Source organism: Polistes dominula, unplaced genomic scaffold (genome assembly GCF_049000335.1).
Source record: "Polistes dominula isolate Pdom_NZ unplaced genomic scaffold, Pdom_raw_medaka contig_31, whole genome shotgun sequence".
Lineage (NCBI taxonomy): Eukaryota > Metazoa > Arthropoda > Insecta > Hymenoptera > Vespidae > Polistes > Polistes dominula.
In genome coordinates this window covers 7576330-7602866 of record NW_028300925.1, presented here as the reverse complement: position 1 = coordinate 7602866, position 26537 = coordinate 7576330, and the positions used below count along the sequence as shown (strand labels likewise).

The following is a 26537-nucleotide window of genomic DNA, read 5'->3' as shown; positions in this document are numbered from 1 at the left end:
TTGGAAAATATATCTTTTCAATGGCAAAATAGGTGATAAAAAAAACTGTCTCGCTTGTTATCCACACAAACATTCAAAACACAAGAATATAAATACCTATATAAAATCAAGCTTGGCGACAACACAACAAGCGTTCATAAAAACTTTCTCTCTATATATATGTATACATATATATATATATATATATATATATCTATCTCGACATGTGATTTTCTCATGTATATATCATCTACACATGCATACGTAAATTCTTGGAAAAGTCCAAGCTTCGCACAGGTTATACATTTTCTTATTTTTGAAAAAGAAATAAAACTATGTTGAGAGACGTAAAATATGCACTATATTTTCTCTCTAAGCTCGTTATGCTATTTTATTGCGAATTATTATTAACATTTATAGCATAACTTTAATAATGTTTTATATAAAAGTGTTGGAATCCTCTAGAAATAAATAAGTAAGTTTATGATTAAAATTATTTTATATTCTATGTAATGTTTACAATTTTGTATTTATAATTTGCTGATTAAAAAAAAAAAAAAGAATCGTGCATTCGTTTAAACATTACACAACTATTAAAGCACGTTGAATATAATGTAAAAAGTATTAAATATAAACTTGGGGTTGTTTCAAGCCAATGATGTAAACAATTACGTGCTCACGAACGACAAGTGGATAAGTTAGTCTTCTTTTTGATACGGGCGAGTAAACATCGTCTATTTTTTGTTCCATGCAGGTATGTTCAATTAATTCAATACTTTAGTTTATTTTACATTTATTTAAGAAATATGAAACACATGTTTATTCTCATATAATATACAATAATTTATTAATAAATTAACAAAATACATTTATTTATATGTTACATAATTATTAACGCACATTGAATAGAAATTAATTTTAATGCAAAATTTCGATAAGAGAGAATTTCAAATTTGGAAAGAGAGAAAGAAATTGTTAATTAGTGAAATAAACAATACCTGGAAAATTCATACGATCTTGATGGTCATTTTATCGTTGAATTTCAACTAGAAAACATCATAGCTTTTTTAATCCATAATTTAATCAATTAACATAATTAATTAATTTAAAAAAATTAATTAACTCAACATTTACTTAAAACATTTATAGTATATGCATACTTTTGATTGTTGTATATAGCTTATTAGAGAATAAATAGTAATTTGATAAGAATAACTTAATAATCTCTGATTAGTGATGTAAACAACAGATGATTCGTGTAACTTTAACAAATGACAATTCAATTTATCATTAGCTATTGAAGAATTAACATTTAAACTTTGAATTTAATCTCTTGAATGAATAATTATTTCGATCCATCATACACATACATATGTAACTAGTAAGTTGTAACTGTAATATTAGTAAAAATACTACTCGTCAGATCATGTAAATAAATATATTGTACCGACGTTTGTAGCACCATCTGTCATATTGTCTAGTGAACTAAATAGTGTAGATAGCTTTTGTATAGGAGCTAAAGGGACTCTGGGCAAAAGTACATACGTATTTAATAAATAATCTGTTATATTTCGTTGGTATTTTTAATATTGTTGTAAAAAAAGTCGTATACACATAAAACGGTATAAGTGAGAAATGATATTCATTTTTCAAATTAAATACAAATAAAAGTGATAATCAAAAAAACGTATGTAAAACTGAGGTTATAATATTGTGATATTTTATTGTTTTTTTCTCATTCTCTCTCTCTCTCTCTCTCTCTCTTTCTCTTTGTTTTTCTTTATAGTATTTATTTGTATTTTTGTGTTCACATTTGTAGAATTTAAAATACGTTCTCAACATTGTGTCCATTGCGACACTTAATAAATCATCACCATGAGCAAGATGTATTCAACTGCTAACTTATCAGACAAGGAATTAAAGGAGCAAGGCAATCGTCTGTTCAGTCTACATAAATATGAGGATGCTGCAAACTGTTATACAAAAGCAATTGTGAGTGATACCTCAAATCTATGCAGATTAGTTACGACTCTGCATTTGTATTCCTTCAGATAAAGAATCCAACTCAAGCGTTATACTTCACAAACCGAGCATTATGCAATCTCAAACTGAAGCGTTGGGAGTCATCCTGTCAAGATTGTAGGAGAGCTTTGGATATAGATCCTTGTTCTGTAAAAGGACACTTTTTCTTGGGTTTAGCTTTACTTGAACTAGAACTTTATGATGAAGCTGTCAAACATTTGCAAAGAGGTATGTTTTTATGAAATAATATTAAATAGAATTTATATTTTACTTACAAAATATGATAGAGAGCTTTTTTCAAAAATATGAATATATTTTAAGCTTCGATATTTGCTTCTTTCTATTTGTATCATGTGCTAGAATAATTAATTATGTCGATAGAAGGTCTATAATATGAGGTGACATTTATTATACTTTTTCTTTCTCTTTTCTTTTCGCAAGAATAAATGTAGCTTTTAATGGTATCAAAATATTTGATTAAATATGAGAAAATCTTAAAAATTGTGTGTATATCACGTATTATACTTTCTTCCATTCTTATAACTAATATTATTCCGAATTTGACACGGTTGCATGGAGCATTGTGACTTCGCATAATTCATCTGTAAATGGTAGGAATATGTCCATTGAATTTCGAGGTAAAATACTATAAGTTGCTTGATTCCTATCATTTGGCTATCTTGCACAACTTTTCTAGACACTAGATGCTACTGTCATCAAATTGTTAATTATTATTAGAATGGCACTAATATTATTTTGAAAATGATTAACTATGCTAAATGACAATGGCATAGCGGTGGACTTGGCCAAGGAACAGAAATTAAATTATGGGGACGACGTTACCAGTGTCTTGAGGCAAGCACGCAAACGCCGTTTTCAATTGAGGGAAGAACAGAGGATCGCACAAGATATTGAACTACAGACATATTTAAATCAATTATTAGCCGAGGATGCTGAAAGAAAATTAGCTGCATTAAGCAATCAAGAAATTATCAAAGATGGGGACAATAAATCTGGAATGGATGCATCGAGTAGTGATTTAGCTAGGAGGAAAGCAGAAATTGAAGAAAAACGAGATATTTGTACAGCTCGTCTTAATGATTTATTTGCTAAAGTTGATGACAGAAGAAGGGTCAGTTTTTATTATCGTATATTATTATTATTATTATTATGATTATTTGTAAGGGTTGCTTTGTGTTAGTTTTAGCCTCATTAATATAAATATTAATTTTAATAGAAAAGAGAAGTGCCAGATTACCTGTGTGGTAAAATTAGTTTTGAGATACTTCAAGAACCTGTAATTACACCTAGTGGAATTACTTACGAACGAAAAGATATTGAAGAACACTTACAAAGGGTGGGACATTTTGATCCAGTTACACGTGTTCGATTAACACAAGACCAATTAATTCCAAATTTAGCTATGAAAGAAGTGGTGGATACTTTCCTTCAAGAAAACGAGTGGGCGTTGTATTATTAATGTGTTGATATAATATACTACTTTATCTTTTACATTTAATTCGTATGAAGTATATTGTCAGTATATCTGTCAGTATATTATCATATTTATTATATTTTGGGGGATAAGTTTTATTCGAGTATACATACATATTCTGTCATTTCTGTCAGATGAATTAATAGAAGAACATCCAATACACATTTTTAAATAATTTAATTTTAAATTAAACTGACTTTTTATTGTTTGTAAATTGTATACACACTTTGATAAGAAGTCGATGAAAAATACTTACATAATTTCTTTGACAATCTTTATATTATTAGTAGAATTATTTATTATGTATATGCCCCACTTAGTTTTAAAATCTTTGTACATTAGAATCAACCTGTTAACTATTATATGCACCCATAGATAACATAAGTTTGATTATTGAATATGTATATCTTTATTTTTTTCACAAATAATAAGTCATGTATTTTATGATACAATACAGTTTATTTTGTTTCCTTTGATAAAATTTGCGTAAATAGTTTATTTAATTATTTAATTATATTATGAGTATAATCTGTTAGTAATATTACGATAAAGAGAAAGAATAACTGCAATTAATGCCACGGAGGGTGGTATAAAACATTGAAAAAAGGATGGACGAGCAGTCGCTGTCGTAGAAAGCATAATCCAACTTAGAAAACACAACATATTGCTTAATATCCATGAATTGGAAGATTTGAAAGATATTTGTACGAGTTCAAGAATAATACATATAGTTAAAACTTTCCAGCTAGTGAGCAGTATGAAATCTTCTGTCAATAATTGCGTACTATAACTGTAAATCATGTTTTTATTTTTTATTATAATATTGCAGCAATGAAATAACTAAAATATTAATAATAAGGTTTACTAACCTGAAATTTTTCGCCCATACAAGAACAGATGGTATAGCAGCTACAGCGGTGAAACTCCATAAAATAAAAAGAATTAAATAATCTATTATTTTTTGCTGACTATTTTCACTTGTTTCTGTTCTTGCTCTACTCTTAAAAAATCTACCAAATTTAAAATGTCGTAAACAAGACATTAATAGTTCTTCTAAATAATCTTCATACATTCTTGTCAATTTTAAAAAGTGCAAAAATACTGAGATAACCATAGCTAATGCTCCACACGTTGCTGGAACTAAAGATATGACACAAATTGTTGTAAAGAGTGGCAATTGATTTAATCCACCGAGTAACCAATCAGCCCACGTCATCGAAAAAGCTATTGCTCGTGCTAAAAACCTATAGAAAAATACAAGAATATATTTAACAAATATTATTAAAAAATAAGAATTTTATATTACAAATAAATATATGATCTTACCTTACAGCTATGCCATGTGCTAATGAACCGAGGAAAATAACAGAACAGCATGTACCAATAGCAAATATACAAATTATGGCTAAAGCCACAAAACTTTCGAAAACAATACCAAAGTAGATGCATAAAGCAATTGTAACAGTTAATGGCGGATATATACTTTTTTCGTTGTCTAATCGCAATGATATTATCACTAAGAGTAAACTTATGATAATTATGTAAAGACTAGACCAGCGATCTCGTATTAAACAAGAAATTTGATCTATTATGGCACCTTCCTTAATATTAAATTTATATGAACACTTTGGTTCTAAAGTCATTCTTAAGATTGCAGAAACATTAGTATCATAGTTAGAACGTGTCTGTACTTTTAAAGTTTTAGGTCCATCATCACTGTAAAACAAACGATTGATGTACAGATAATTTGATTAAATACTTGTATAAAAAAAGAATGCACTTACATTTCACTGAAAAATATAGTTTGGCTAATACCAAAATTCCATGATTCCAATAATTCAATACTGGTGTGAACTGGTCCTTTAATATCTTTACATTCAATATTTTTAAGTTCTACATCTACTACATTTATTTTATTTAAAGTTAAATAATATCTTGTTTGTCCAGGTGTAAAATCTATCAGACCAGATGAATCAGAGCTAACAAGATTTTTAATTGTCCAACTCCTCTTCTTAATAGGTAAAATTCTCTTTTCATGAGAATATGCATCAACGGTAATTATAACATTGTTATTTAAATCTTCTGAAGGTATTCTAATAACAATATGTGTCACACCTGGATATTTAATTTCTTGAGTATCTAAATCAACAACACGTCTGAGTCTATATAAATAATCAGGAGCCATTCTTGTTCTATTTGTAAGATTCCAGCCCCAATCGCTAAAAGCAAATAATAAAATATTTTTAAAATAAATGATTATAAATGTAGCTTGGACTTTAAAATAATATAATTTTTATACCAACCACACTCTAGAGTAGCCTTGCAAACTTGAAGCAGAACAAACAAAGAGCCAATCTTTCGTTTCCAAGTTTATTGTTTCAATTGTCAAATGATCACGCGGATCTATAAGTCTAATCATTAAATACGTAGGAACTTTTTTAGAATTGTCAACTTTATTCTCCCATGTGTATTGTCTCTGGATATTTTCTATCCATTCACCTTTGTTATGAAAATTAAATTTTTCTTTATAATGGTATAATCTTTTTCCTGAACTTCGCTATAAATATATATAATAAATCAATATATTTAATTTTTTATAAATATTTTAAATTTATACACATAAAATAAAAATAAAAATGTTTCCTTACATGTAAAAAGTGATAAGATAAAGCTTCTAATTTACGAGCAGGTTCATTATAAATTCTAGGTGGTCTTTGTGTATAATTAACGCTATCAAATAAAGATCTAACAATAGAGAGTACTAATTGTTTGCACCAAAGAATACATTGATGATCAGTAGATTTCCAAACATCTGGTATACTTGTAGATAAAATATTTATATCAGCTGTAGAATCTATAACTTGATTTGCTGGTACGATTATATCTCTTGGGCCACCGGCAATCGATACTACCGTTATACCAGCATCTTTAATAACATTTGCTTTTTTCTCTAAAGCGTAATAATAATTGGCGAAAGTATTATCGAACACTATCGATGGTGTTGAAGGGACTGCCAAATTGATTATAATACTGACAGTACTAACATTTGCATTAGGTACTAATAAAATAGCTCCTTTGGCTATAATTCCTCCCTGAAAATGAAGATAATTATATTCTTTCAATTTACATTACAAACATATATTTATAATTACCATTGAGTGACCAATAAGTACAACATTATCCATGTTTCCTTTGTACAAACTTAAAATTTTGTTTATGCAATGATGAACATACATAGTTTCTTCCATTAATACACCTTTTATAAAAAAGGAAAGAAAATATTTTTCATTGATTTTTATATTACATATAAAAATATTATTTTTATACTAAACGTCTTTTTAAATATCTTATTAACTAGAATTTTTATTTCAATGTGATATTATACATACCGCCATACAAACCAGAATAATCTTTACCCAACGATATGGTAAAGAAATCAAAATGAAAAGGTGTTCGATCTTTCAGAGCTTTTCTCAAACTGACAGAAGCAATAGACCTTACTGCATATGCAAACAAAAATATACATATATACATATAAAGGGTGATCTGTAACTGGTAGTACAAGCGGAAAGGGGGTGATTCTACATGAAAAAATAAATCGAAAATAAAGAATAACAATTTTTCGTTTGAGGAAAGGGGTGATTCTACATGAAAAAATAAATCGAAAATAAAGAATAACAATTTTTCGTTTGAAGTTTTGTTTTCGAGAAAATCGACTTTGAATTTTCGCAAAGTACGACTTTCCGTTAGGCCGCGTCAGTCATGGGTGACTGACGTTCAACTATTTTTTAATACAAATTAACGTCTGTGGCCTGACGGGAATTTCCCCTAAGAATTCGCGTGGCGCTTAACGTGTTAATCATGTCTCGTTATAACGGATTTCATTGTAGATCATTGTCTCGATTGAAATTATATTGATAAATACTTCCAATATTACGGAAGTGTTTTTCTACCTATTATCTTACTATCCGACTTTTATCGCAAAATACTATCAGTATCGATTAGTGTTCGATATCAAATCCTTTATAGACCATAAATCTTATATTTTGTTATTTTTCTTAATATTCAATTTCTGTTAAACAAAATCCTGCGATAAGTCTATGAAATAAAATATCATATAATAACACGTTAAGCATTACGCAAATTCTTAGGAAATTCCCGCCAGGCCACAGACGTTAATTTGTATTAAAAAATAGTTGAATGTCAGTCACCCGTGACTGACGCGGCCTAACGAAAAGTCGTACTTTGCGAAAATTCAAAGTCGATTTTCTCGAGAACAAAGCCTCAAACCAAAAATTATTATTCTTTATTTTCAATTTATTTTTTCATGTAGAATCACCCCCTTTTTACTTGTACTACCAGTTACAGATCACCCTGTATATACAGTAAAACCTGTTTTTTTGCGGAGAATAGAAACCGCATAAAAGAAATCGTATAAAAAAATATTCGAAAATTTTATAAATACTTACATATAATTAACATCTTTGTACGATACACTATCTAAAATTTTTTTTATGCGGTGGATAGGGACCGCATAAAAAAAGTCGCACTTAAAAAATACATCAATTATTTATGAAATAAATCAGAAAATGCTTTCAAACAAATTAAATAAGTAAATTAGACTTGAAAAATTTTTTAAATATTTAATTTTTCATTGAATATATGCAAAAATTTTCAAAATGTACATTAAATAATTCACTGCTACTCGTAATCCAAAACGCGCATTTTCTTATGACGAATTAGTTCAATATCGCTTTCGTCACTTGAAGATACGATTTCAATTGATTTTGGCACCAGAAAGTTAGTGATCAGTTTTTGTAACGTCGGTCGATTGTTCAGTTGCTGGTACACGTCACGATAGCAAGACATGCATGATTCTCTCTTTTTGAAATTTCAAGCTTCTTTCAGAATAAGTATCTATTTTAAGAAAATGCGTTTCCAATTTTTAGAAATCTGGATTCCTGCATATATTTTATCGGCTGTAATAAATTCCGGTTCTTCTTGTCCGACTTCATAATCTATCAAATTATTGATAATGTCACTATCATTGACAATCATTTCGTCAAGATCATTTTCGCCGAAAGTATCAAAGCTGTATCCGTTGATGTTATGTGCGAGCGCAGTAATTTCAGGTAATAACATGGACGCGTTTTCGGTTACATTTCGATAAATTACACATTCAGGCCAGATCGCTTTCCAGCACGAATTTAATGTGTGTTGTTTTATTTGACCAATTGCTGCAGTAATATAGTTTATGCAGTTTAAAATTGAAAATTTTTTCCAAACTTCAGTCAGGCCTAATTCATAGTTCTCTAGTTTTTTCAGAATGTAGCTAAAAGTTAATTTGAAATAATGTTTCTTAAAATTTGCGATTATGCCCTGATCCAGTGATTGTATAAGGTTCCATTATCGCCAAGGAGTCCACGTAGTAAGGGTTTGTCCATACATGTATACGTACACTGATAGGAAACATTAAACTGGTGCCAACGCCGCTGAGATTCATATACCGCATAAAAAAAAATCACACGAAAAAAATTGCATAAAAAAAAGATCGCACAAAACAAATCGCATACAAAAGAACCGCACAAAAACAGGTTTTACTGTATATGCAGAGTATAGGTAATTGATTTCACTATCTCTTAGTATAAACTATAATTAAAAAATATTAACACGTTACCTTGTTCATGAGAGCCTGCATTTCCAGGAATAAAAAGGACAGGTATTCCTGTAAAATGCATTCTTCTAAGTTTTTCTGTAACAAAACCTTCTCCATATGCATACAATCCATATCGTGGATAGTTGTTTTCTATATTATCGTCTAAGGCTACCCTCTATATCAGGATAAAAAGTAAAGAATAATAATAATTTTAATAATAATAATAATAATAATAATAATAATTTTTTAAATAAATATACTTACCACATATTGAGGATATTCAAACATATAAGTCATTTCACAAGTATTATTCTCAAAATCTGTGATGTACCGTACACCACCAAGGATATATAATAATAATAAAAATAAAAATAATACAACTACTAAGAAATAGAACAAAATAGATTTAAGAAACGTCATGTTTTATCATTAATATCTATGTTCTTGGTTAGATAAATATAATGTTTATAATTCAGATCATTTCATAATTATTTCATTAATATTTACGTTAACTTTGTCATATTATAAAACATGTATACAAAGTTTCGATTATTTTTAAGAATCAATTCTAACATATTCAACATTTTTTGCGTTATTTAAAATAATCCACAAACGATATATTTGGAATCATCAACAACACATTTTTAAGGTTATTAATACGTCAGTCATGTATGTGAAGATTGGTACATATGATAGTAAATTGTACGGGATCTTGTAACCATTTTTCAAATTCATTATATTATCCCTTATTGGTTTTTTTAATACGATTCTCATTAGGTTGTAGCTAATTTCGATTTGTATGCAATATACATATGTCGATTATCATTTTTATGTGACAGACGAGCAAAACGCCAAAATACCGTTGTCTCATTGGAGACTTGACGGACGTCTGATAACAGTTATATTACATTTAAAATTTGTTTATTATCAAGTGTTTGATATTAATTAATTTTCTTTAACACTTGTATACCATGTGATAAATATTTGATTTCATAATTCAATCCGAGAGTTAGATATCTTTCGATGCAATATGAAATGTATGTACGTGAGAATATCATGAACTTTCTTATACTATAGCAAAGTCCTCTTTCGACATCATTCTTTAGAATTGGAATACAAAAGGGCAGTTGTTAGAAAATGTCATGTACAATATAAATCACTAACAATTTAATGGTTAAATAATACTAATTGACTAAAATTAAATTATCATGTGCATTCATTTATATGAATGAAAAAAATATCCAAACAATCGTTTAAACAAATTATGTTCATTTTTATTAGTTATACAAATGAAATATGTATCCTTATGAACATATACAGATATTTATAAAAGTTATTTTTTTTTATTACAAGAAGTAATATTTATATATGAAATTACATATTATTGGAATATAATACAGTGATCAAAATTGCATTGTTAGTAACATAACCGCCATGCACATATTTTTTACATAAATTGATTTTTATTGAGTAGCATCATCTCTAGATACCCCAAATGGTTCTGGTACTGTTTCTGCTCCACTGTTGCTAATAACAACATCCTCTGTTGGTTTGTCTCGACTATCGGTAGATACAGCTTCTATTTTTTTAATAATATCCTAGAAAAATATAACAAAATACATTAAAATAAATATAATTAATATATTAACAATATTAGAATTTTTAAATCGGCACATACCATTCCTTTAATTACTTTTCCAAAAACAACGTGTCTGCCATCTAACCATGGAGTTTGTACAGTAGTAATGAAAAATTGGGAACCATTGGTATCTTTACCAGCATTTGCCATAGATAACCATCCAGCGCCATAATGTTTCAACTTGAAATTCTCATCAGCAAATCTAGCACCATAAATACTATGTCCTATAAAAGATAATGAAATAATTTATTAAAATATTATTAAACGATGACAAAACATTTTTTTTTTTTTAAATATATAAAAGAAAATATATTTAACCTCCAGTTCCATCTCCTTTAGTAAAATCACCTCCTTGAATCATAAAATCTTTAATAACTCTATGGAATTTGCTTCCTTTGTATCCTTCTCCAGCAGGTTTCTTAGAAAGTTCAACAAAATTCTGTACTGTTTTAGGTACTGTATTTCCAAAGAGACCAATTTCAACCCTTCCAACATCTTTACCACCAATTTGGATGTCAAACCACACCTAAATATGTTAGAATAATAATAGAATGTATAAAAAAATTCTTATCGTGTAACTGTCATTCAAAGGATCATGATTTTTATCATGAGAATTCATATTTACCTTATCAGTTACTTTTGGTCCTTTAACTGCCTTATCGTCAGCATGAGCGGCCAAACAAAAGATTATAGCCACAAGGCTAAGAAGTAGAATTATTCTCATTGCTATTTGTATTATCTGTCGTCTATAATAGCGATTTATAGAACAAAGACGTTCGACGAACAACTGTCGTTCATCGATGACTAAATTGTATGTAGTCAAAGGTGAAGTTGAATGAACCATCAAGACTTGAAATGCGCACCACTGCGCACGCGCACGTGCAAGTAATGTGGGTACCTATCATTGGTCTGTAAAAGATTTTGTCATACACTACTGTATACTACCATATAGACACCCCTGACAATTTGTCGAATAATTCCAATTGCAATTAAAATTATTTTACTATATTCTATAGACTTTAATACTGATTATAGTAAGAAATAATAATTACTTGGAGATAATATTAGTTGTATAAATTAAATGTTTAAAAACCTTTGATATAAACATACGCACAGATCACCATATGGTACAACGAGTTTTATAAAAAATAATAACTATCGTCATGAGTGTATTTTTTTCGCTTATCTTTAAAATGATAATTAGGTTCTATTTTTAACATCGTACAAAAAAGCAATTAATTATTTGAATTTATTTTCTTATCTCCTTGTCAATATCTGACAAAAACTTATGTATGTAATTAAAAAGAAGAAAACTCTCGATAAAAATTCGATTATCGATTTCATCATTACGTTGCTTAGTTCATAATATAAGTATATTCTGCCGGTAGTCCACATATTATATTATGTTCAAATGTGAAAAATAAACTAATGCTTTAGGAAACTTTTATTAATTTCATATCATCTAAAATATTAAGGTATAAATAATAATTGTATTATTTTATTCTTTTAATTTTAAGCAATTATTATGCATATCAATTTTTTATGTTCTATTAAAGGTTAGATGAGTTAGCATTTTCTTTAATTACACATCATTAATATTATATTATTTAATTATTATTATCATGAGTATTGTATTCTTAACTATTCATAAATAAAATGTTTTATTTTTATTATAACCTCTAAATTTGCATGACTCATCTAATGTCAAAAGATTATGTTTGAATATTCTTGAATTATTGTTATGCAACAATAATAATAAGAATTTAATAATTTTATTTTGTAGAAATGGAAAACATGGAAATAGAAACAGGAAAAACTCAGGCTGATTTCATTCGCGAAGATTTAAATTTTGATATCGATCCTAAAGATCCGTCAACTAAAGCAGCTTTAGCTGATCATCCTGTAGATGAATGGATTGATATTCTTGGTAATGGACAATTAAGAAAAAAAGTTATAAAAGAAGGTCAGAGTGGAACACGACCTAATACAACAGATTATTGTACGCTGAAAATTATTGGTAAATTAGAATCTGGAAAGATAGTAGAAGAACATGAAAATATTACTATTCAATTAGGTGATGTTGAAGTTGTTCAGGTAATGTGCCCTACTCTTTTGTAATGAAATAAATTTTCCATTAAATATTTTTTGTTAAATCTTTAAATTATGTAATGTGGTTTTTTTTCTTATATACGTAGGGATTAGATTTAGCAATTGCACTAATGAACGTAGGTGAAATTGCAGTAGTGGAAGTTGCTTCACGGTTTGCTTATGGTACTTTAGGAGTTGAACCTGACATTCCACCTAATGCTACTATTTGGTATACGGTTGAATTAAAATCGTTTCATTTAGAAACAGATTTAGATACTCTTAGCATTAGTAAGAGAAAAGAAATTGGGTAATTATTATGATTACGATTTGATTTTATGTTAAATCTTTGTTGATGTAATAATTTTTAATATATACATTATTTTTACGATACAGAAATAAAAAACGATTACGCGGTAACTGGTGGTTCGCGCGAAATGAACACACAATTGCAATTCAATGCTACAGAAGAGCTCTAGATTTTTTGGTTCCTTCCAACAATGCCGCTACCGATGAAATCGAAGAATCTGCTACTGACACAGAATTGCAGGATTTATTGGAAAATCGTATGGCAGTATATAATAACTTAACTGCAGCACAAATAAAAACTGAAGCGTATGATGCTGCATTAAAAAATGTAGAGAATGTTCTAACATGTCAGCCACAGAATATAAAAGCATTGTTTAGAAAAGGTAATATTAATCGTAACTTTATAAATGCAGTATAAATATACATTTCATTAAATTTCAGATGTTAGAATTTAAATGATCTTTCTCAAATATAATAAATAAATATATATTTTATATTTATAGGAAGAATTTATCATCTTAAAGGAGAACATTCTTTAGCATACGCTACTTTCCTCCAAGCCGCTAAGTTAGATCCAGAATCGAAAGCTATTCGACAAGAGTTAGCAATTTTAAAGAAAAAAATGTAAAAGATGCGCAACATGAAAAAAATCTTTATCGTAAAATGCTCGGAACACAGAAAATGAATAGTACAGGCACGAAAAATCAAAAGAATAAAAACCGCGATTCAAATAAACTTGCTTGGAGTCTAATTTGTGGAGCTGCTGTTACTATTGCAGGAGTACTGATTTACAAGTTCACATCATGACGGAAGGATTGGAAATTTTATTCGTTAGAATCGCATTTAAAAACGTAAACCATTATTGTGAAATATAATGATGATAAAAGATATGATATTTTGTTACATAAGAATAACTTTATAAACAGATTGTTTGAAAATATCATATTACTTCTCTATAGAAGGAACTTAAGAAACTAATTCTTAACCCTCTTGTAAAATTGTTCATAGCAATTAAAAATTAAATATACACCTTTTCTTTTATCAATAAAAGGTATAAATATTTAAGTATATTCATTTATGTATAAATAAAAAACAAATAGAAAAATGATTTTAAAATGATTGAAAAAATATTAAAATTTAATTATATTAATTATCATTTAATTTTTTAAAATTATATTTAATAGTACTTGTGAATGTTCTGATATACGAATAAAAATAAATATGTATAATTTTATTATATATATATATAACAGTTGGGCTGAAAAGTCCGTAGGCTAACACGCATTATATACATATATATATAAATATACATGTATATAATATACTTATTAGTTATTATATTATATTTTTATTTATATTATCTTTAAATTGGAAAACTTGTTTATTATAGCGAATATTAATCTTAACTAAATATTATCATTATATTATTATGGTTATATTCTGTAAATATATTTTTATAACTATTAAAATTTTAATTGTTACATTCTAAGTTAAAATTCATTTTTTTGTACAAATTTATTTTAAAACCAATTTTTTAATTGCTTTCAAGTAAATTGTAATTTATATATATATATATATATATATATATATATATATATATATATATATATATATATATATATATATATAATTGGATCTTAAAATATGTTTTTTTATTATAGTTTTTAATAAATTTATAAATTCTTAATAATATTAAAATAATACATGATATTCCTTGTATATAATTATATTAATGTAATATTTTGTATAAATAATATAAAGATACACATTTGACCCCTTTAGTAACCCAAGTTATACGTCACTGCTTACACCTGGAATTATCAATGATGAAGGCCAGATAGATATTATGTAGTGAAACGAAACACACAGTTAACCTATTTAGCAGAATTAAATGTTAGTTGAAGAATGTACATTGAATTATTGTAGAAAATAAGAGTTTTACAATAATTGACGTTTCTTCAAATGATTTTTTTGTTTCAGTAAAATTTTTGTATTTTTCATTATATTACAATGGCTGAAATATCTGAAGTACAAAGTAAAGATATTGGACAAGCAGTAATAACAGAACAGGAACGTGAATTAGCTCAAAATGCATTATTCGAATTTCAAAAAGGTTCATATACATCTTGTTTAAATTATTTAAATAAATTGGAAACTCTCAGGCCAAAGGATCTTAAAGTAATGCATAATAAGGTTGTGGTAGAGTACTATAAAAGTGATTTGAAAAAAACAGAATTAATGAGAAAAAGTTTGAATGCAATATGTGGACAAATGTCTACTACAGATTTGGGTGATGCTATAGATGATGTTGAAAAATGTGTCATGAGATATAATCAAGCAGTTTTGTTATATCATACTGGGCAGTATACTGCAGCGTTACAAATTATGAATAGATTGTTTGCTTATATCGAACCATTGGGTGTGTATAACAAAGTTATCTCAAATATTATGTTAATCTATTTGCAATAATGAACAAATACTAAATTTCTATTAATGTTATAGAAGAAAGTTTAGCACACAAAGTTTGTTCGCTTCTAATTGAATTGCATATAATAACGGAGCAACCTGATGCAGCACTATTACTGATAAATTATATTGAAAGTCAATTTATTTCAACGGATAATTCTAAGATTGCATCGGTAGATAAAGAAGGCGTAATGAAAGTTGTAAAAGAACAGAAGGAACAGAAGAAAGATAGTAATGATATAGTTACAGATCTATTTAAAATAAAGCTATTAAAATATAAAGCTAGAATATACCTTTTAACACATCAATTAAAATTATGTAAACGGGAATGGAAAACATTAGTTTCTTTAGGAACTCCAGTAGTAAGATTACACATATATCAAAATACCTATAATTATATTAATGTATATATATTATTTTATTATATATAAAATATTAATTTAATATTTTTCAAGAATATATCAACGCTATGCTTGAAAGCAAATTTGGAATATTTAAAAGGAAATCATAAAAAGGCTATAAAATTGTTAAACTCCCTCGCTTCAGAAACTTCGGATTTCAAGTTAGTAATTTGAAAATTTATTTCATATCTTAATATTCTTATATTGATATTTTTTATTAACATTATTATTTTATTTTTTTTCTAGATCTTGTGGAAAATTTTCTGCAGTCTTATATTATAATAACATGGCGTGTATACATCTAGCCATGGGTAAACCAAATTTAGCATGTTTTTATTTACGACAAGCTTTATACGAAAATAAAACTGCTGTAGAAAGTGTGCAAGTAAAAGATACTGGTAATTATAACAATTAACATCAGATAATATTTTTTCAAGAAACTCAAATAACAAAGTATTTGTTTAAGATCCTTTATCTTCGCAACCATTGTACACACTTGGTGGAAATAAACATTATGAATTAATGTACAGTCTGGGTACATCATATTTATATGCTGGTCATGCATCAAAAGCTTTTGACTGTTTTACAGAAGCTGCCCAAAGATTACATAATAGTCCTAAACTTTGGTTAAGGATGGCTGAATGTTGTATTTATTGTCATAAACCAGTACGTGTAATCGGCAAGTAATTTTTTATAAGCATATACATTTGAATGAAAATTAAAGTAAAAGTTTATTTTTCTTTTCAGACAAATGAGAGTGATTTTAATATACCTAAACGGCGTAGAGATTTGGTTCAAAAAGTTATAGGTTCTGGAATACATAGAAAAATTATATTAACATCATCACTTTCAAAAGATACAAAATATCACACAGATGGTTTGTCTTACGCCATGCCACAAACTACTTTAGAATTTGCACTATTATGTTTGAAGAATGCTTCATTTTTATTACCTAATGTTAGTGAATTGAATTTATCTATGACAACAATTCCAAATCCTCAAACAGTTTCATTAGCACTAACACCTGGACATAATCTAAGTATGAGTATTTTTAGTATTTATTTATATACTTTAATATCAATAATCAAATCAGCAGACATATAACTAATTTATCCATATGTAGATAGTCAGAATTCCACTTTGATTTCTCAAGCAATGAGGATAGAAGCGTTGAATTTAAAGATCAATGTCTTAGCTGCCAGCGCATATGTATCTTTATGTCTTGGAGATTACGTTGTTGCATTAGAACATGCCAAAGCACTATTAAGTCTGAATAAAGTGCCTGGAGCATATAAAATGCTTGGTAATTTGTATGCCGCTGAAAGTTTGATTTTTATGGATAAAATTAATGAAGCAATTGAATACTTGAACCCAGAAACTATACAAGATTTAAATACTTTCGTTTCTATACCTGAAATTCAGGATAAGGATAAAGACAAAATTGAAGAAGTAGTATTGAAACCTGTGAAAGGTAAACTTTTGATAAATATTTTTATCCACACTTTGTAAGATATGTTTATGATTTATAAAATAATGCATATTATTTGATATCATATTTTATGTAATAAATTATATTATTATATTATTATATTACAGCATGGTATCCAACAACTGTTGCTACAGGCGTTGCAATTTTTCGTTATAATTTAGCAGTTGCTTATGCTATACGTGGTGAACTCGATAAATCTGGTGAAACATTAAAACAGGTGAATACAATAATTTATATTTTATTGGATTAGTTTATGATAAAAATTCTTATCTTAATCTCAGTAAATTGATTTTGATCATTATAGGTTTGGTTGTCAAAAGGTATAGACTGTGATGTACCTATACATGTAATAATGTTAGCATTGTATATAGAATTACAACTTGGTAAGATTTATTTAATAATTTTAACAATAAATTTATTAATAGATTTTATATAATATATTTTCCTTCTAATTATAGGTCACACGGATGTTTCGAAATCTATAATAAAACAACATTGTCCTCAGTATCGTTAATCATTTTTTTATTTGTACTTTATATAATACCGTCTGTAATCACATCACCATTTTATGCGTATCAATATGTATATAGAAATGGAAATGATGGTAATGACAATAACTTTTTTATATATTTTACCATTCACATATTAACACTAATTGTACAATATTTCTATGTATGTTTTTTTCAGACTACATTTTATTGTACATATAAACAATAGTTGCAATTTCTTGATCTATGTTAAAGGATAAATTAAAAAAAAGAAACTAATCAAGATTTTAATTATTCAGATATACCTGTGCATATAAGCACTTATTTGTGTTTATGTAATATTGTAAAAAATAATTCACATATACTAACACTTGTTTGACAAAAATTATTAGTTCAACTTTCATGCATACTTCGGTTTTCTATTTAATGCAATAACAAGTACACTTGGTACAATTATTACATAAATGTAATATAATTATATTTAATTTTGTATAAAAATCATGTTGAAATATACATTTTTTAGTCAAACTAAGAAGAAAATATAAACTTCTTTAAAAGAATATTTTCAAATATATACATATATATGTACGTGTGTGTGTTCGGTAAGCACTTGACTTAGAGAATAAATTCAAAAGGGAATGGATTAAAAGTAAAAAAGAAGAACAAAAATGATAGCATGATATAAAACGAATTTTATAACAGATATAACAAAATATGATAAAAAATTACATACAAACAGCTATAATTCATAATAAGTGTATATAAATTTATTTTTCTTATTTTAGCATACCGAAACCATTCCTGAAGTTATTCCCATAGATTTTGAAACATCCTGCATGTAAATTAAATGAAAGTAATACAAGGCGTAATAATCTCATTATAAGAATAATGAGATTTAAAGATACGACAATAAATGCGTTTTAAAAAAAGAAAAAACAAAAAAGATAAATATTATATTTCACACATTTAAGTATAATTGAAATAAAAAATAAAAAGGAAGATTTAAATTTGGCGGTTATATAAAATGAATTAAAATTCGAAAAGGGATTGATTGATTTGCTAATAAATATCTTGCATATCATTATGCATACTGTTGTATCGACGGACATGAGCGAAGAAATGAGAATGAAAACAGTATCGTACGCAGACGCGAGCCATACTTGATCCATTGAATCGACATACTTCTGTCGCGTTGACTCCGAGTAGCTCTCTCTCTCTCTCTCTCTCGTAGATATAGTGTTTATAGTAAAATAATTGAGGGGAAGAAAAAGATCGGAGAAGGTTTTATTCTTTCTTTGTAATAATAATAACAATAATAATAATAATTATAATAATAATAATTCTAATTCTAATAATAATAATAATAATAATAATAATAATAATTATAACGAAGCTCTAAAGTAGAAAAAAAAGAAAACAAGAAAAAAGATAATAGGAGTGGTAAGATGAAGTATTTCGTAGTGGAAGCTGGTTCATTTCTGTTGTGGAAGGATTGATGTCAAAGCGTTCGTGGCAAAACGTTCGGGACGGCCGAATAAGGTACAAGTGTGTGAGGAAAGGGTATCCCTTGTTAATTTAAATCTACGAAAAATAAAAATAATAATAATAATAATAACAAAATTAGGAAGGAACGAAAACATCTTGACAACTTTCTTGGTCAATAAATCAAAATGAACGATATCGTAGAAATGAATTTGAAAAGTAAACATTTATTGGATACTAATGTGGATGACAAGAAGTAAATTGTCGAAAGGAATCGGATAATAAAACGGTATATGTACGTCGCGTACCGCAGACGGTAGTTGTGTATATATTTGAAGTTCTCTTTCAAAAGATGGATGCGACGATCGAGAGAGAGTGCAGCGCATTAGGCCGTCTCTTTCAACAGATAATTACTGATATGAAGGTAAGAGAACAATTGTTTATGTCAATTATTCATATTGTTTTTCTTTTCAAAATACTTTGTTGTTGTTATTCTTTTTATATTTCCTTTCCCGCCTACTTATCGTCTATTACGTCTTTATTTTAATCTCTTTATAAATATTATACAGTCCCTATTTGTTTGTCATATATATTATTAAATTATTTTTCTTAATCTATATCAATATCTTTTCTAATCTTACTCGTTCGAATTTTATTTTTTCGGGGATGAATTCATTAAAGTTACGTACTTATTTTACGTGTTGTTTTTCTTTTTGATATCTTTTTTTTTTTAAATTATCCCTTAAAAATAATTTCTTGCAGAATGGAACCCCACTTTGGGAAGACTTGATCTCAAAAGCTACAAAACTGCATTCATCCCTAAGGTAACGATTACATTGCCATCAAATTTTCATACTTCTGATTTATTATTAATTCAAATTAATTAATAAGATTAGAGAGAGAGTATCAGTTTGAGATAATCTAAATTTAGAATAAGTTAATATTTAATTTTCTAGAGCTGCCATTTTGGCATTATCAGCATATTTAGAAGCTTTTCAAAAAATTGCAGATGTAGCGACTAATGCTAGAGGTAAGAGTTCATTGAAACGTTTATTATTGTCAATATTGAATGAATATAAAAGCATGTCACTTCTTTTCCTATGTTTTCTTTTTGTTTATAATTAAGGTGCAACGAAAGAGATTGGAACTGCTTTGACAAGAATATGTTTAAGGCATAAAGCAGTTGAAAATCGTATGAAATCATTTACAAGGTAATATTAATATGTAATCATATTGTAACTTATATTATTCATTTACTCTTTTTTTTATATATATTTATTAATAATTAGTGCTATCATGGATTGCTTGGTGATGCCACTTCAAGAAAAAATAGAAGACTGGAAAAGATCTTTGATTAATTTAGATAAGGAACATGCCAAAGGTAATTGATTCTAAATAAAATCAAATAATAGAACATAGAACTGTTTGTATACGTATACTCATAGAAGACATTTTTCAGAATATAAAAAAGCAAGAGCTGAATTAAAGAAAAGATCGACTGATACATTGCGATTACAAAAGAAAAAGGGCAGGAAGGTTCAAACTTCTCATTTGCATACTCAGATACAGGGACAAATTCATGGAGTTGCACAGAGCGATGCTGAGTTTAATAAAATGTTAGAATCTTCTGTTGCAGTCATTCAGGAAAAGCGTTTAAGTTTGGAAGAGACTGAAAGGAAAGCTGTGCGCGCAGCTTTACTCGAAGAACGTGGTAGATTCTGTATACTAGCTGGATGTTTAAAACCAGTACTTGTAAGTAAAATTAGTATATTATTTTGATGTTTGCAATCATTTGTTTGTATTAGAAATGATATATGTGTAAATTTATGAACAAAATAAAGGATGAAGAGATAGCAATGTTAATGGAATTGACACATCTTCAAGAAGTTTCCGATCAATTGCAAAGACACGCAGCCTTGCCGAATCATCTACCACCTGCATCTGAACAAGTGATAACAGATATAAAAGGCTGCGATGTTACACAATGGTCATTAGCTACTCCTCCTTCTAGCCCTTCTTTATCTTTAGGATCAAGAAAAAGTTCTATGTGTTCAATCAGTTCTTTAACAAGCAGTAGCAGTGGATCTTGTAAGAGTCATCCAAGTCCATCTGGACATCCATGGCACAGATCCCTTTCTCAGGTACATAGATATTGATTGAGGTCTATGTGTTGAATTATAGCTCTTCTTTTTTTTTCTTACTTTGAAAGAATTTTTAGACTTTTTATATTATATTATATAGTGCATGATTATTTAGTGTCACTGCTAGTGCATTACTTTAGCACAACTAAGGTAGTTGCTCGTAGATTATGGCATGATGGCTACCTGCTTAGTGTATGTGGTAGTCGATGTTATACTCGTTGTAGTCCGTTGGTGCCAGGCCTTCCAGCATCAGCAGTATGGCAATGCTGCGTCATTTAACTAATGGCAGCTCCCGTGATTCTGGCTTCACTTCTCAAGATACGTTATATACACAACCTATTTCTGAACATCAGGTAAAATTGTTTACAACTAGTTGCTTATTAGAATTGTTCACTTTTTATTTTTTTTTAGAAGCTTGTTTGTTACAATATATGATATATTTAGTATTTTTATTTTCTTTAAAGTTAATTCATTCTTATAGGTATCAAATGTCTGTTCTCAATATAATGAAAGTGGATGTACTGTTACAAGACCTGTAACTACTTCGACTTGGCCTGATTTACAGGAAACTTCTACTACGTTTGATAGACAAAGTCAAAACACTGTTAATGAAAGGCCTCATACAATCTCTTCTGGTAATTGATGATCATTTATATATATACACATATAGTGGATTATATATATACGACATAAATTTATGATTATTTATATATTAATTAACTATTACTTTAGCTTATGAAAAAGGACATCAGAGACCAGCACTTAGTGTTTACACATTCCAAGCACCCGATCAAGAGGGAAATAATTGTTGTCACAGTCAGCCAGCTTCTCCAGTTTCTTCTTCCTCTTCATGCTCTTCCTCAAACCAACAGTTATCAAGAATACAATTGCGTCGAAATAATGGAAATCGTCCACCAATACCTAATAGATGTTCTAGCCTAGAACGGCCATCAGCAGTAGTCAAAACTGAAGCACCTAGTAGTCCACGGGGGAAACCTAAATTACCGCTTCCAGCTCATTTAGCAAAAGGTTTCTATCATTTTATTTGATAATAATATTTAACTATTTATGTTGAATCAAATTTTATACCGTGATACAGAATTAGTCACACATCAACATCAACAACCAATGTATGTAAACATGCATGAATTGGCAAACTTAGCTGCTAGTCGTGCACAAGAAATGCAGTTTCCTTTACCGCCTCCCCTTCTTCAATGCCAGCATCAGGAAATGACAAGGTATATTCTTAAGAGTTAAAGATCTTATTTTAATTTCTATTGTTTACAAATAAGGTATGTATGATATTATTTTATGTAAAATATATGTAGGTCGAAGGTACAGAAAAAGATGGAGGAAGTCAAACATCGGAATCAAGCGTGGAGTCAAGTAGTGGATACGGAAGTCAGACTACTTTACCACATTCCCATTCTATTCATAATCAGACTGAAAATATTTGGAATGTACCTGGAGCTGCGTCGACTTTACTTTCGCGTAGAGGATCAATGCAGCAAGCTACTAGGCCACCCCCACCGGCTAGACGTACGTCTACTATTATTACAGCTACCTTTAGTAGTCTTGTAACTAATCCCAACGAAGAAAGCATAGAAAATATTTGCGATGATACTGAAAATCTTCCACCACCGCCAGCATTCCTATTAGAGGGTTCTTCGCCCGTAGCAAGTCCTACTCCTCAACGGTATGTATTTTCCATTTTACTTACAACTATGTTATATTATAATTGACACGTTTAGAGAAACTTATGTTTCACATCACAGATCTATTTCCGTATCAGAAACAGTACGGACTTTGACAGAACTACGTCATACACCTGCTAGTCCTTCACTTTTACGCAAGGCTGGTGTACAAGGACATACTAATACTTCTAACGTAATGCAACATAGTACAATATTACAGACAGCTTGTACGTCTGTAGAACGTTCATCTACTACTTCTCGTTCCACTTCAAAGGAACGCGGAACGCATTTTACTCAAACACAAATATCTACTGCCGCAGTAAGCAATCAAGGGCAAGGCCCTGGAGGTGTAGGTCAGAGTTTTATGGCTGCACTCAATGCAAAACTTATTAATAGTACAAGTGGTAATAACACTAGTAGCAGCAGTCCAAAACCGGCAAGGAAACATTCCACAGACCAACAAATGACCAAGAATTCTAAAACATCATCTGGTTTTCTCGAAACGTTGAATGCTAAATTAGCACAACAACAACAGAATCTTCAAGGGAACAATATAACGAGTAGGTCCGCTAATGTCAGACGTATTATGGGTAATCGTGTACCCATTATAGATCCAACTCAAGTAAGAGATTCTCTTATGGATCAAATTCGACGGGGTACTTCTTTACGAAAAACCAGCGGTCCGATTAACGATCGATCTGCTCCCAAGATCTGTTGAACGCCGAGGAATGCTGTTTTTCGCGTAAGTTCCTCCGCTGTTTTATTACGTACAGTGTTTATACAAGGCAATATATAAAAACATCAAAAAACATCTTTATATTGTCGCATATACGTCAGACTATGACAATACCTTTAAAAGTATATTTGCATTATTTATGTTATGAATACCAAAACTTTCATTTATTGCATGAGTTACATATTTGTAACGATGAAGCAAATTTTTGACAGAGTTTATTGTAAGTTAAGAATAAACATTATGTTGAATCTGCCTTGAAAGTATTTATATTTAGCGATACGTAATAATAATAATAATAATAATTATATATATATACACATTAATTTAATTTGAAATAGTAATTAAGATAAATTGCTTCTATAAGAAAATAGCAATCTTTGTAACTCATGCAATAATTGAAGTATAATGGAATTGTATAGAAACTTTTTAGTTCATTATTATGAACTTTTTGAAGATTTATATGATATGAATTTTTTATGAAGCCGAAATCTTGCCGTACTACAGTGGGATCTCGATTATTCGTTGATTATATGATTCATTGTATAAATTGAATCCGAGATCTCGATAAAAACGTTTTGTCTAAAAAAAATTTGTCTTCCTCGTTTCTTCGTTATTCACTATAAAATTTAATATCTAAATACATATCTCATTTTTTTGTTTGATGATACTGATATATATGAGTATAGACGTGAATTTATCTGCATTGTAAAGCGGATAAATTACAAAAAAATAAATTTATTAAAAGATGAATATGAACACAAACAAAAAATACAGCTTCTTCAAAATATCAAGGGGGGGGGGGTTTAATGACGAACAGAAATGAGATCTTTGATAGGTCAGTTAAAAACAAAAGTTTACTTTAAATCGTTCCATTTTTAGAATTACATCGTACTGTTATATTAATAAGAACGTTTCTTGGACTATATACAAATAATATAGTTAATAGCTATGATAGGATCGATTTTACAATCGGTCAAGCTTCTTGCGCTTTTTTTCTTTTTACCATACTAGTTTAACGAATAATGATTTTTTACTTTCCCGCATATTACACCTGCATATTTCATCTATCATCGTACATTCATTCTTCACGTATCATAAATTTTTATAATCGGGATTCCACTTGGTTTCTTTGATACTAAGTAAATCATTTAATTACTTAATTTAATAGAATATTTTATTTTTCTATAAAACGCACAGAGAGTTTAGAAAGATAGATGTATTTTCAAATAATTTCTTTTTGTTATCTTTTTTTAGAATTTATTGTTTATTTTGGAGGTAGAGTAAGTATTCTAAAAAATGTATTGTTCGCCGTGTTAATACTGTCGTTTGTAACGTAAAAAAAGTAAAAGTGGTATAAGTATTAACTATACTTTTTTTTATAATATATATAATGTTCAAAGAATGAATAGTTATATATCTGTGTAGAATTTATCAATGAATTGGATATAAGTCATTCTAACTTTAATATGAAAACTATAAGGGTATTTTATTTTGATTCGCGCGTTGCAAAAAGTAATATAAAAGAAATAAAGATAGAAAATGTTTTCAATATTGCAAATAATGTCTGCATATCTAAAGAAAGAAAGAAAGAAAGAAAGAAAGAAAGAAAGAAAGAAAGAAAGAAAGAAAAAAAAAACAAAGAACCACAATGTATTTGATTTTGTTTTTATTTTTGTAGATTTTTATTTTTATGTTTATTTTTATGTTTATTTTTATTTTTAATAAAACAGTTTTTTTATATTGTATTTTCGTCTCATATAAAATATAAACTGCTTGTAAAGTTGTGCTCATATCCGTGGATTTTTCCTATGGGGATGCGCGTGTGAAATATTACTGCCAATTTAGAACATTGACACGTTCCTTTCATTCCTCAAGCGATTAGCGTCGATGTTAGTCGATGTCGATAGTGGGCAATAATATATATATATATATATATATATATATATATATATATATATATATATATATATATATATATATTTATATATATATATTTATTTATTTAATAAATGCATTATAATATATTGTAAAATGATTATACAGCAAGAGCAAATAGTAATACTACTCCAGAGATTTCACGATAATAGTGGTCTTTAATGCTGGCATTTAAAAATGAATTCAGAAATATGTGACGTAATATTCAGAGAGACACGATCAAACGTTCTCCGCGATATTTTTGTTCAACAACGAAATATATTCATCTTATACAGCGTTAAATGCCAAATATACTCTATAATATCAAATGTTCTATTAATTAGTAGTTAATAACCGTTCATCATCCATTGTAACAAAATACTGTTTGATGTAGTAACAAATTCGAAGGTGATTGTTAATTTGTAATAATTATTACAATAGTAAACCTACAAGAACAATAAATAAACTAAAACGGTATTTAATTATTTCTCTTGTCGCTCTAAAGTACCTATAATTAATTATTAAATTCATCTTTCTATTT

The 26537-nt window shown here is 28.3% G+C and overlaps 6 protein-coding genes across 8 annotated transcripts; 4 read left to right on the top strand and 2 right to left on the bottom strand.

Annotated features, from left to right (window-relative positions):
- The first annotated feature begins 619 nt into the window (after positions 1-619).
- On the top strand, positions 620-3948 carry STUB1 (STIP1 homology and U-box containing protein 1). 2 transcript variants are annotated; one of them, XM_015334701.2, is made up of 5 exons: positions 620-733; positions 1799-1971; positions 2031-2229; positions 2796-3133; positions 3239-3948. In XM_015334701.2, exons 2-5 carry the CDS (start codon positions 1855-1857, stop codon positions 3479-3481), a joined length of 897 nt encoding a protein of 298 aa, XP_015190187.1. In that variant the 5' UTR covers positions 620-733; positions 1799-1854; the 3' UTR covers positions 3482-3948. The 2 variants fall into 2 exon arrangements, with proteins under 2 accessions (XP_015190187.1, XP_015190186.1); XM_015334700.2 differs by lacking the exon at positions 620-733 and adding an exon at positions 1467-1666.
- Positions 3672-10250, bottom strand: PGAP1 (GPI inositol-deacylase). The gene is made up of 10 exons (XM_015334699.2): positions 9417-10250; positions 9174-9327; positions 6886-6996; positions 6649-6752; positions 6145-6588; positions 5800-6053; positions 5281-5715; positions 4823-5212; positions 4366-4740; positions 3672-4286 (listed from the first exon to the last, which is right to left on the bottom strand). Exons 1-10 carry the CDS (start codon positions 9570-9572, stop codon positions 4013-4015), a joined length of 2697 nt encoding a protein of 898 aa, XP_015190185.1. The 5' UTR covers positions 9573-10250; the 3' UTR covers positions 3672-4012.
- A 154-nt stretch (positions 10251-10404) lies between these two features.
- Positions 10405-11653, bottom strand: Ppib (peptidylprolyl isomerase B (cyclophilin B)). Its single transcript, XM_015334697.2, has 4 exons — positions 11417-11653; positions 11110-11317; positions 10831-11015; positions 10405-10750 (listed from the first exon to the last, which is right to left on the bottom strand). The coding sequence occupies exons 1-4, from the start codon at positions 11633-11635 to the stop codon at positions 10616-10618; spliced, it is 747 nt and encodes a 248-aa protein (XP_015190183.1). The 5' UTR covers positions 11636-11653; the 3' UTR covers positions 10405-10615.
- A 141-nt stretch (positions 11654-11794) lies between these two features.
- LOC107073870 (peptidyl-prolyl cis-trans isomerase FKBP8) lies at positions 11795-14293 on the top strand. Its single transcript, XM_015334696.2, is given in 6 exon segments — positions 11795-12266; positions 12575-12885; positions 12987-13186; positions 13273-13568; positions 13689-13793; positions 13796-14293. Coding segments are annotated over 5 exon segments (1107 nt in total). The 5' UTR covers positions 11795-12266; positions 12575-12576; the 3' UTR covers positions 13993-14293.
- Positions 14294-14927: 634 nt separating this feature from the next.
- Not10 (CCR4-NOT transcription complex subunit 10) lies at positions 14928-18784 on the top strand. Of its 2 annotated transcripts, XR_001476827.2 has the most exons (12): positions 14928-15078; positions 15166-15604; positions 15688-16013; positions 16107-16213; positions 16299-16450; positions 16519-16718; positions 16800-17091; positions 17176-17523; positions 17649-17758; positions 17846-17924; positions 18000-18145; positions 18229-18784. XR_001476827.2 is itself a non-coding variant. In XM_015334695.2 (11 exons), the coding sequence occupies exons 2-11, from the start codon at positions 15196-15198 to the stop codon at positions 18053-18055; spliced, it is 2079 nt and encodes a 692-aa protein (XP_015190181.1). In that variant the 5' UTR covers positions 14928-15078; positions 15166-15195; the 3' UTR covers positions 18056-18784. The 2 variants fall into 2 exon arrangements, 1 of the variants encoding a protein (XP_015190181.1); XM_015334695.2 differs by having other exon boundaries at positions 18000-18784.
- A 466-nt stretch (positions 18785-19250) lies between these two features.
- On the top strand, positions 19251-25691 carry LOC107073868 (uncharacterized). Its single transcript, XM_015334692.2, is given in 15 exon segments — positions 19251-19568; positions 19654-19935; positions 20274-20335; positions 20468-20541; positions 20638-20722; positions 20801-20892; positions 20971-21263; positions 21353-21652; positions 21877-22005; positions 22134-22287; positions 22385-22681; positions 22752-22853; positions 22856-22890; positions 22981-23348; positions 23428-25691. Coding segments are annotated over 14 exon segments (2700 nt in total). The 5' UTR covers positions 19251-19568; positions 19654-19863; the 3' UTR covers positions 24065-25691.
- Positions 25692-26537: the final 846 nt, after the last annotated feature.